General features: G+C 32.6%; 1 protein-coding gene across 1 annotated transcript; it reads right to left on the bottom strand.

Annotated features, from left to right (window-relative positions):
* Positions 1-965: 965 nt before the first annotated feature.
* On the bottom strand, positions 966-11,837 carry LOC114335335 (mitochondrial import inner membrane translocase subunit Tim17-B). The gene is made up of 4 exons (XM_028285562.2): positions 11,542-11,837; positions 11,298-11,485; positions 5,111-5,267; positions 966-1,242 (listed from the first exon to the last, which is right to left on the bottom strand). The coding sequence occupies exons 2-4, from the start codon at positions 11,439-11,441 to the stop codon at positions 1,037-1,039; spliced, it is 507 nt and encodes a 168-aa protein (XP_028141363.1). The 5' UTR covers positions 11,442-11,485; positions 11,542-11,837; the 3' UTR covers positions 966-1,036.
* Between the last annotated feature and the right edge of the window lie 211 nt (positions 11,838-12,048).

Genomic DNA, 12,048 nt, shown 5'->3' with positions numbered 1-12,048 from the left:
GAAAACTCTTCTTTCATTCTCACCCAGACCTGTTTGAGGAGCATACACACACACACAACATTCAATACCTCTTTATCAATTACAAATTTCACTGACATCATTCTATATCACTCGTTCTTACAACTTCTACTACGTTATCTTTCATTTCACTATCAGCAATTATACCAACTCCATTTCTAGTGTTACTACTCCCTACATACCACAATTTATATCCATCACCCAGTTCTTTCGCCCTTTGTCCATTCCACCTAGTTTCTAGAATACAAGCAATTTGAACTCTTCTTCGTTTGAGCGCATCCACTAACTCCAGACTCTTACCTGTAAGACTACCAAGATTCCAAGACCCTATCCTGATTTTTCTAACCTGCAATGGTGTTCCCCCTGAGATAGTCCTCACCCGGAGATCCGAATGGAGGCTCATTTTACTTCCGGAACATTTTACCTCAGGAGATGCCATCATTTCAGTATAAGTTTTTATTGCGTTTGGAGAAGGTCTTTTCATTATTATGGCCTGAAAAGATTTTGTTTGGATATTTGATGCCTGAATGCCTTTTCTATCAGCACCATACCCTGCCTGCACGTTTAGCCAATACACCACCAATGCAACCAAAGTGCAGTATTACCCCACACCCGCCTGCATTTTTCTGTCTGCATTTCGGATTTCTGTCTGCATTTCTGTCCGCCTGCATTTCGGAAAATATAATTGGAAGAATTGCGCAAATTAAATGGAACTGGGTAGGACACGTGGCAAGGCAAAACAACGACAGGTGGACGAGAAGCATTGTGCATTGGAGACCACGTGAGCACAATCGTAGTAGAGGAAGACCACAAAAACGATGGCTAGACGACATCAAAACAAAAATGGGAAGAAACTGGCACCAAATAGCACAAAACAGAGAAGAATGGAGCACATGGAGAGGCCTTCCGAGGTGAATCCAACTATGGTGAAAAAATTTCAACAAAAGAAAATTTTGTATAATTTTTATTGTAATGTTTAATTAATTTACAACTATATAACAGACTAATAAAAATGGTTCTATTGAAAAGAATAACTACCCGGGTTGTTCGACTGTTGTTCTCCTAAAACTGAGGGATCTTCCATAGGGGGGAGTTGAGGCTGAAACTGTTCAGCAGAAAGTCTGGTAAATAGTATACCGACACCTTCTATTAAAGCTAAAAGCACGCCCCCAATAAAGGCGCTACCTGCCATGGCTGGAAGACCATTTCTTGCTGCTAATATACCTAAAAAATAAAATATTGCTTTCAGATAATCGAAAGTATTCTACTGTATCTCTAAAAAATGGTTTATTAGTACGAAAATTATATATTATGAACTGCAGGGGAAAATATTTTACTATTAATATTTCCAAGAAGCAAAAAAAGCTATAGAGCTGAAACGGGAAGCTGCTACGTTTGGTCTATATACAGGGTGTCCCGAAAAGATTGGTCATAAATTATACCACACATTCTGGGGTCAAAAATAGTTCGATTGAACCTAACTTACTTTAGTACAAATGTGCTCACAAAAAAAGTTACAGCCCTTTGAAGTTACAAAATGAAAATCGATTTTTTTCGATATATCGAAAACTATTAGAGATTTTTTACTGAAAATGGACATGTATCATTACTATGGTAGGACCATCTTAAAACAAAATTATAGTGAAATTTGTCCACCCAATAAAAAATTTATGGGGATTTTGTTCCCTTAAACCCCCCCCCCCCAAACTTTTGTGTACGTTCCAATTAATTCATTGTTGTGGTACCATTAGTTAAACACAACGTTTTTAAAACTTTTTTGCCTCTTAGTATTTTTTTGATAAGCCAGTTTTTATTGAGATGCGGCTTCTTTTTCAATATATTTACGTAAAAATTTTATGGGGGTTTTGTTCCTTTAAACCCCCCAAATGTTTGTGTACGTTCCAATTAAACTATTATTGTGGTACCATTAGTTAAACACAGTGTTTTTAAAACTTTTGCCTCTTAGTCTTTTGTTCATAAGTAACCTTTTATCGAGATGTAGCTTCTTTTTCAAAATATACCTAAAAATGTAAATTATAAATAAATTTTCAGATTATTAACAGGTCTCTAGAACCGTACTTAACCATACACAAATATGTGGTGGATTCGACAAATATTCAAAATATCTCGATAAACACTGGCTTATCGAAAAAGTACTAAGAGACAAAAAAGTTTTAAAAATAATGTGTTTAACTAATGGTACCACAATAATAATTTAATTGGAACGTACACAAAAGTTTGGGGGGTTTAAGGGAACAAAACCCCCATAAATTTTTTATGGGGTGCACAAATTTCACTTAATTTTTTTTTAAGATGTTGCTGCCGTAAAAATGCCGCATGTTCATTTTCAATAAAAAATCTCTGAGAGTTTTCGATATATGAAAAAAAATCGATTTTCATTTTGTAACTTCAAAGGGCTGTAACTTTTTTTGTGTGCACTATTGTATATAGGTAAGTGAAGTTCAATCAACCTATTTTTGACCCCAAAATCTGTGGTATAATTTATGACCAATCTTTTCGGGACACCCTGTATAATGAAAGCAAAACAAAATATATGGAATGCACCAAATTGAATAAACATGAGAATATGCCTCCACTTTTCCCTACCAAGGGTCAATAATAAATGACAACAACAACACCACTCAAGAAATACAAGCACGGATTCTTGGCGGTAATAAGTACTTTTATGCATAGAAAAACTTCATGAAAAGTAAGTTAATGAATCGTGAGTCTAAGCTTAAAATCTACAAAACAGTAATTAGACCAGTGGTCACATATGGATGTGAAATATGAACCGTCTCAACCATTGATGAAAATCAACTGAGAATATTTGAGCGCAAAATACTAAGGAAGATATTTGGACCAACCCAATGCAGCGATAGTTCGTGGAGAATTAAAATGAACCACGAGCTGGATGAACTAATGCAGAGCGCAGATATTGTTAAATTTGTAAGGTCACAAAGATTAAACTGGCTTGGTCACCTAGAAAGAATGCCAGATAATCGAGCTGTAAAAGTAAGCCAGAGATGGAAGCCTCAAGGAAATATAATAAAAGGAAGGAACCGTAAAAATGGATAGACAACATAGAGGGGGATCTTAAAACCATGAACATCAGGCAGTGCCAGAAGAAAGTATCCGACAGATAGGAAAAACATTGTTAAGCAGGTCACAAGACTCACAAAGGGTTGTAGCACCACTAGAAGAAGAAGAAGAAGAATTTCCAAGAAGCAAATAAATGTTTCACAAAGACTAGCATATAAATTCATAATAATCCTAACTAAAATCAACCTAATTAACAAATTTTTCCTAACTAATAAACATCATTTCTCAAATAAAGAATAAAACAAAATGTATATAAGACAAGGATAATACATACAAGAAATGAGAGTAAGGATAATTGTTTTTGTAAGGATATGTAGACAACAGCAATGACCTAACGATTAAAGAAAAATAAACAGCTCCAAGATAAAGAGGTAATAAAAAACGAAGAAATAAACAACAGATTGGGAAAAATTATAACTGAAAATTTAGAGGGGGAATGAGAACTAATAAAACAGCTACATAATACAAGCGGTAGACCTTACCATTGGGAAAGAAAAAGAATAAAAGAGAGAATACTGATTTGATGAGCACTACAAGAGAATCCTACTGCAGAGGAACAACACAAAAATGGAAAATATTAGAGGTACCTAATACAGAAAAAAGTAAAGACCATTATAAATCCCAAAAGAAAAGAAGCTAAATGATTATGCAGGCAAAAGAAGAGAAAATTACTTGAAAAACAACTAGAAATAATAGAAGACAACTACGTTTAGAATTTTTTATCAAGGAGTATAAAGACACAAGTGACACAAAATAAAAGCATAACGTTTTGCAGAAATAAATATGGTATGTTACTATGGTTTGTGTTTACCAGAAGGAGTTATTCATATTTACCACGCCATAATGCTTGTTTGTAATTGGTTCAACCTCAGGCAAGTTTACTCCACTGTTATGAAATTTTGACACTAATGACATTTATGAAATTTTGTCATTATTGGCATTTCATAGGTTAATTAAGTTATATCAGCGATTTTTTGTGTTTTCTACGTTATTCCTTTAATGTTTAGATTTTTAGTCTGCATTTATATAAAAAACAGTTGTTTTTAGAACTCTTTAGAGACGTATTAGTATAATATAATATTTATGGATTACCGTGGAAGGTCAATATGATCAACCAAAAAAACGTATTTGGTGATTTTTCTAGTGATTTTCTTGGGTGTGAATCTGTCTTTTTAGTTTACTCCTCTTGGTTTAAAACAAACCATATGAGACAAGGCAGAAAAATTAAACAGATGGGCAGAGTATTTCAACGAATTATTAAATGATAAAGGCCAAACAGAAATACAACAATGAACACAATACAGAACAACACCAAACACAAGAACCAACAGAAAAGGAGGTAATAAAAATACTAAGAGAACTAAAAAATAATAAAAGTGCAGAAGAAAGTGTTGTGCCAGCAGAAATATTAAAAGTAGGAGGAAATATACTGCAGGAATAGAAAACTCCACTACAGCTACATATGCATGCGAAACATGGGTGCTTAAAAAATCTGAAAATATCAGGAAAATACAAAAAGCAATATATGGAGGTGTGAATATAGATTGTCAATGGAGAAGAAGAAATAATAAAGAACTTGAAGAACTATATAACAAACCAAAAATAACGAGGGTAATCAAAGCACAGAGAATATGATATTTACGATATATTGAAAAAATGGGAAAGGAAAGAATGCTGAAAATGGTACGAATCACGAAAACCAATACAAAAAAGAAGTAAAGGTAGAGCAAGAAAGAGATGGTGGAACAGTGTATATGAAGATTTACAGAAAGGCAATATTGAGAATTGGAAAGAAAATGCATTTGACAGAAATCATTGAAGGAAGTGGGTAAAAAATGTATGGAAAGACTGTAAATATTAAATATCATTATAATGAAATAATTGTAATGGAAAATTAAACTTTTAAGAACCAGGCCTTCAAGGCATGCTGATATTTATACATAGTAAATAATGACCTTCTCTGATACAACTTTTAATATGCAAACCTTACCTCCTGTTGCTGCTCCACTGATGATGGAATTCCAAGGATCTTCCTTCTTTCTTATGTGGATTAGGGCACAGTCTATGGTTGAAAACATTCCTCCCCATACTGCAAAATTACCAGCTATTATAGGAGATCTCTGTTTAATCGCAGTTACACTACCAATCTACAACAATTAGGTCATCAAATAAGGCATATAGTTTAGGAAAAAAGGTTTTTGTCGGGACACTTGACCAGCCAGGTTGCAAATGGTTTTTTGGGAACTATATACAGTAGAACCTCGATTATCAGTCAGGGCACTGGACCAAGGGTATAACGAATAATCGAAAAGACGGTTAACAGAACATTAAAAAAAAATAAAAATTCATAGTACAACTCTCAAATTCCATTTGTATATTTTATTTGACAATCAATATAAGAGGGATTTGTGTTCGTACAATCGAATCAATTTAAAATATTCTGAAATGTTTGTTTGTTTTACTGTTGCTTCACATTTTGCGACGGCTGAATTTCTTAATCGGCATAAGATCATGCAATCTACTTTATTGGCTTCTTCTTGTTGAGAATACCACTCGATGAATTATTGCATGTGCAATGCATCTTCTCTAGATTATTTACACAAATTGTAACAGTTTACAAACTGCTACAATTAATTATACTTAATCACAAAATTCACTTAAAATACCGTTAATAAATTCCCCTCTGAAACGCCCATGAACCAAGTGGACGAATTGGGTATAAGCGCTGTTTGCTGGCAGAAGCCGCGGTGCGAGGAGAAATTGGTCAGTTATTGGCCAGAACTCTCTCTGAGTGTGTATCATATTTATTCCTTCGTGGTGGACCTGAGTTAAATTTAACAGAAAATACATTAAACGGACTAGAAACATCAAAAGAACATCGACTACCGTAATACAAGAAGATTTAAATGAAGAGAAACATAAAAGAACAGCAGTTAAATATTAAATCTTTTTTTTCTTTTTTTTTTTCTGGAGTTAAGGGAGAATGTATTGTAACAGTTTACAAACTGCTACAATTAATTATAATTAATCACAAAATTTACTTAAAATACCGTTAATAAATTCCCCTCTGAAACGCCCATGAACCAAGTGGACGAATTGGGTATAAGCGCTGTTTGCTGGCAGAAGCCGCAGTGCGAGGAGAAATTGGTCAGTTATTTTCCAGAACTCTCTCTGAGTGTGTATCATATTTATTCCTTCGTGGTGGACCTGAGTTAAATTTAACAGAAAATAATGTAACAGTTTACAAACTGCTACAATTAATTATAATTAATCACAAAATTCACTTAAAATACCGTTAATAAATTCCCCTCTGAAACGCCCATGAACCAAGTGGACGAATTGGGTATAAGCGCTGTTTGCTGGCAGAAGCCGCGGTGCGAGGAGAAATTGGTCAGTTATTGGCCAGAACTCTCTCTGAGTGTGTATCATATTTATTCCTTCGTGGTGGACCTGAGTTAAATTTAACTGCTGTTCTTTTGTTTCTCTTGATTTAAATCTTCTTGTATTACGGTAGTCGATGTTCTTTTGATGTTTCTAGTCCGTTTAATGTATTTTCTGTTAGATTTAACTCAGGTCCACCACGAAGGAATAAATATGATACACACTCAGAGAGAGTTCTGGCCAATAACTGACCAATTTCTCCTCGCACCGCGGCTTCTGCCAGCAAACAGAGCTTATACCCAATTCGTCCACTTGGTTCATGGGCGTTTCAGAGGGGAATTTATTAACGGTATTTCTAGGGCCGGTTGTTCGAACGCTAATCAACAATGATCATTATCAAATAATTAATTACTGTCAATGTCAATTGTTAAAACATAATTAATTACAATTCTGAGACTATAATCAATTAATATAACAATAATTATTAACATAATTAATAATAAATCTCATAATTGTAATTAATTATGTTTTCAGCAACCCAAACAAAGTTGACATTGACAGTTTTGGTGACAGTAATTAAATATTTAATAATGATCATTGTTGATTAGCATTCGAACAACCGGCCCTAAGTGAATTTTGTGATTAATTATAATTGTAGCAGTTTGTAAACTGTTACAAAATCTTTGTCAGTTACAATAGGTTCATCAACATATCTACAGTCAAATTCCAAGTCTGTGTCAGCTTCTGAATCTGTTTGGTCCACCTTTATTGCCATTTCAACTACTTATTTCTTTATCTGTCAGCAATGGATAGTCGTTTGTGTCCTCATCACAAATCAAATTAACTTTTTTTTTATTTTTTACAATAAAATTTTTGGTTATGTGGTCAATATAACGTCTGTATGTACCCTGATGGTTAACAGAGGTGACGGTTAATGGAGAGACAGATAATCGACGTTCGACTGTATCTATATATTATAAATACAAAAATGCCTGTCACAGTTTGGATGAGAAATTTAGTTATAAGTGTCAAAAATGGCAGTTTTTTGTTTAAATCGCTACAGAAAAAAATGGAGTAATTAAATACCTTATTTAGAGTATTAATCTTTTAGTAGATGAGCAAATTTTTAAAATGGCAGTTTTGATATTGCTCAGAAAATAATAATAAACCAATTAAAGAATGGTCTTCAAATTTTTTGTGCATTATAAGGACTGCTTGACTCAATTTTTCATGCAGCATCAAAGATTTAAGTTTATTTTTAAAAAAGTTATAGTAAATTTTTGATTACGTATTTTTTATGGGAAATAAGCCACAATTTTAATAAAAAATGAATTTATTAACGTTTCGAAGCCCAAATCGGGTTTCGTTGTCAAAACACAAAATACTATTAAAATAAAACAAACATGTTGTTGCTAAGTAAAAAAATTCTTCTAATAATTTATTTAATCTGACTCATTTATATTGGCAATTCAGACGTATATTATACATTTTAAAGTAGAAGACTTTAAAATGATATCGCCAATATTAATGAGTTGCGTTCCTGGGACGACTTTACTAAAAGATAGTTCATTCGATTACATGAAATCAATCCCAACTCAAGAATATCCGTCGCAAAAAAATCATAGCATGTGATCTGTCTTTAAAAAGACAACCAAATGCAACGATGACAGTAAAATTCTCGAGTTAGAGATTCCATGGTAAATCACGAGGGAAAACCAGGAAAAAACGAGTTTACAGGATAGTATCACGAGGTTTTTTCCTGGTTTTCCCTCGTGATTTACTATGGAATCTCTAACTCGAGAATTTTACTGTCATCGTTGCATTTGGTTGTCTTTTTAAAGACAGATCACATGCTATGATTTTTTTGCGACGGATATTCTTGAGTTGGGATTGATTTCATGTAATCGAATGAACTATCTTTTAGTAAAGTCGTCCCAGGAACGCAACTCATAAATATTGGCGATATCATTTTAAAGTCTTCTACTTTAAAATGTATAATATACGTCTGAATTGCCAATATAAATGAGTCAGATTAAATAAATTATTAGAAGAATTTTTTTACTTAGCAACAACATGTTTGTTTTATTTTAATAGTATTTTGTGTTTTGACAACGAAACCCGATTTGGGCTTCGAAACGTTAATAAATTCATTTTTTATTAAAATTGTGGCTTATTTCCCATAAAAAATACGTAATTATAAAAATGCCACAAGGAAATAGCTTCAGAACAACATAAATTTTTGATTTTCAAAATTTTATCTTTATTTTGCAATTTACAAAGCAACAAATAATGTGATCAAAATTCAAAAACTGCCATTTCAAACCTTTGTCCATCTACTAAAAGATGAATACTCTAAAGAATATATTTAATTATGCTGTTTATACCTGTAGTGATTTAAAGGAAAAAACTGCTATTTTTGACACTTATTTGTCAATAACTAAAATTCTCATCCGATTTAGGATAGGCATTTTTGTATTTATAATGTATTAGGTATCTATGACCCAAAAAACCCATTTGCAACCTGGCCGGTCAAGTGTCCTGAACATGGTATAATTTTGTCTTATTTCCCTGGAGTAATACTATGTGTGAAGATAATACAAGGATATAGAGACAGAAATCTTAAGATAAAGGAGGCCTGCCTCCTATTTAATATTGCATTTAAAAAGGCAGTCCTGTACATGTGAATTAGAGATGACAATAATATGTACAATAAGGTCAATACAAATCTTGTATCGATGTTGTAAGTATATGTCAAGAAGAAGAAGAAGAATTTATTCAAAATTAGGTAACCCTAATATACAGTTAAAATTGAGATATTTTATAATATGTATATACAATTTAAATTATTTGACAATAGAAAAGTGTTATTAAGATACAATATCCAAGTCATAATAATAAAAATAAAACAAAAAAACACTTAATATATTCCATTACAATACAAGCATTAAAAATACTACATTACTCAAAATATTACATTAAACTACACGCAGTTAAAAAACACATTTATAAGCCACATGAGACATTAAATACGATTCGCAACATAATTCTTCAAATTTTTCCTATACATGTTCATTGAGGTCAACTTGAGTTCCGTTGGCAACTTATTGAAATTATCAAAACCCTTGTAGAGAAGTGAGTTCATAGCACCTGTAGTATTGGTTCTGCTGATGTAAATATTATTAGAATTTCTCGTAAAATAAGGGTGAATATCTGAATTGTAACTAACAAGATCAAGAAAATATTTAGGTGCCAATCCATGTACAATTCTAAAAATCAATATCATGGTCAAATAAAACAGACGTTGCGATACCGAAAACCACTGCAAAGTATTCAACATCAATGTCACAGGTGTTAATCTACTTGTACGTAAAGTGATCCTCATTCCACGATTCTGTAATTTTTGTAATTTGGCTAGTTGGTTAAGATTTAAAAGATATAAGATGGATGCACAAAAATCAAAATGAGGTTGGATTATCGATTTATATATCCTTGACTAAAGTGACAAATTCTTAGAAATTCTTGTAAAGAAATACAATTGTACAAGATGCGTGTCGAATGATAGAGTATTATCTAATTGAAAACCAAGATATTTAATTTGTGACACTAGTTCAATTGGTTCCCCATCAATGTTTAACATTATATTGTTAGTATTAAGACTCCTGTACTTAAATTTAGATGTAACTATCATGGCTTTTGTCTTACTTACGTTTAATTTAAGTTTATTAAGTTTTAAGTATTTAGACACTGAACATAAAACGTGATTCATTTTGTCAACCGCCCTTTCAATAGAACTATTGTTACAAGCCAAAAGGGTATCATCAGCGAAAAGGTTAATAAATTCACAGTTCACAAACAAATTTATATCATTTACATATAATATAAAAAGCAATGGTCCAAGTACACTACCCTGCGGTACACCAACGTTATTACTGACAGTTTCGGATGATATCAGAGATTTTTACTCTTTGCTTTCTGTCAGTTAAGAAGTTCCTTAGCTTATGTTGATGACATTGACTTACCAAGTAAGAATTAGAGCAATGTTTCATAGCCTTGGAAGTAGCTGTGAAACAGATCAGTCTAATAATTGACAAAGACAAAAATCAAATACATGCTGGTAACAAAGATGTTATAGCAAACAAGTAATGCGAAACAGTCTTTGGAAGTCCAAGTCATGCCTTAAATGTGTTGACAGCTTCACATGTATTCCCTCTCTGAAGACTATTACCAACAATACAAGTGAAGGGATTAAAAGACAAATAAACCTTACAAATAGGGCATACTATTTACTATAAAAAAGGTGCTACTATAATATGGAGGGTACCGTTGGGTTTATAAACGCATAAATAAGAATTATTGTTTTAATTTTACAAATAATCCTTTGTCATATTTATTGTCTCTATTTACATTTTAGTTGGCAATAAGAGGTGGATTTCATTTACTAATGTAAGAAAATGTATTGAAGAAAAAGAACTGAATTTATCGCCTGTGGGGGACAGCTTACAAATTATGCCACCATGAGAAGCACCGTTGACATGTGCCATAGCCCCTCTATGTCAACCTTACCAGCTGATAACTGTCTCGCATTGTATATTACACTAAGACAAGGAAGCAGACAGTAAGTAAGCAAAATGACAATAATGTCAAATGTTAAATATTTTTATTTCGTGTAGGTACTACCCAATGCATGAATTTGGAAAGACTACATCAATAGGCATTGCCATCAGATTTGATTCCATTAATATATACATAATTATAGAGTAGGTAACCATGCATTGACATTTTAGTATAGAACTTACAAGTCTTCGGTTAATTCCTGAAGGGGCGTTTCGGAATCCTTTTATGCTTTGGAAAACTCCTCCTCCAATTAACCCCATTGTGAAAGCGCCTCCGCAGTCATCTACGATTCTCCAGGGACAAGGTTCTCGCGTGTATTCTTCCATTATTTTATGTTATATATTTATGATTTTACACTTGGAATTCTAACCTACAAATAATTATTTCATAAGATTTCGTCACTTATTGTTGAAACCACATAAATACCTGTTGTTTCTGATAAACACTGAATAATGTTAAAGTTTTTATGATCGATAGGACAATTACTGAATCTTTCACTTCAAATATACCACCACATTGGGAACATACAAAGGTCGAACTCCGACAAAAATATCACTTCTATTTTAATTAAATCTAAACTCCTGTGATAAACATAATACACGGTGCTGTTGTTCGTCTGTTTCAATTTAGTTTTTTCTGAGTTGTTTGAATTTTTGAGATGACAAGAAATTTAACATTGTCAAATTTTCCTTGGAGGTTATGAATAAGAAAATCGAAATCGTAATTGGCCGAAGATAATCGAACATGTGACAGAAAGGATATCAATGCGGTGTTGCCAAACTTTATTGTTAAATTTGTGGTTAAAGTTAAATTTGCGGATAATAAAACAAATATAGACTCATTTGAAATGTTTGCGGAGATTATTAGTCTTTGAAACAAATTGTTTATCGAAATAAAAGTAATATAATAAAACTTGAGGACAAATAAATTTAG

This window comes from Diabrotica virgifera, chromosome 1 (genome assembly GCF_917563875.1).
Source record: "Diabrotica virgifera virgifera chromosome 1, PGI_DIABVI_V3a".
Classification (NCBI taxonomy): domain Eukaryota; kingdom Metazoa; phylum Arthropoda; class Insecta; order Coleoptera; family Chrysomelidae; genus Diabrotica; species Diabrotica virgifera.
Note: the sequence above shows the minus strand (reverse complement) of the source record. Positions and strands in the feature narration are given on the sequence as shown.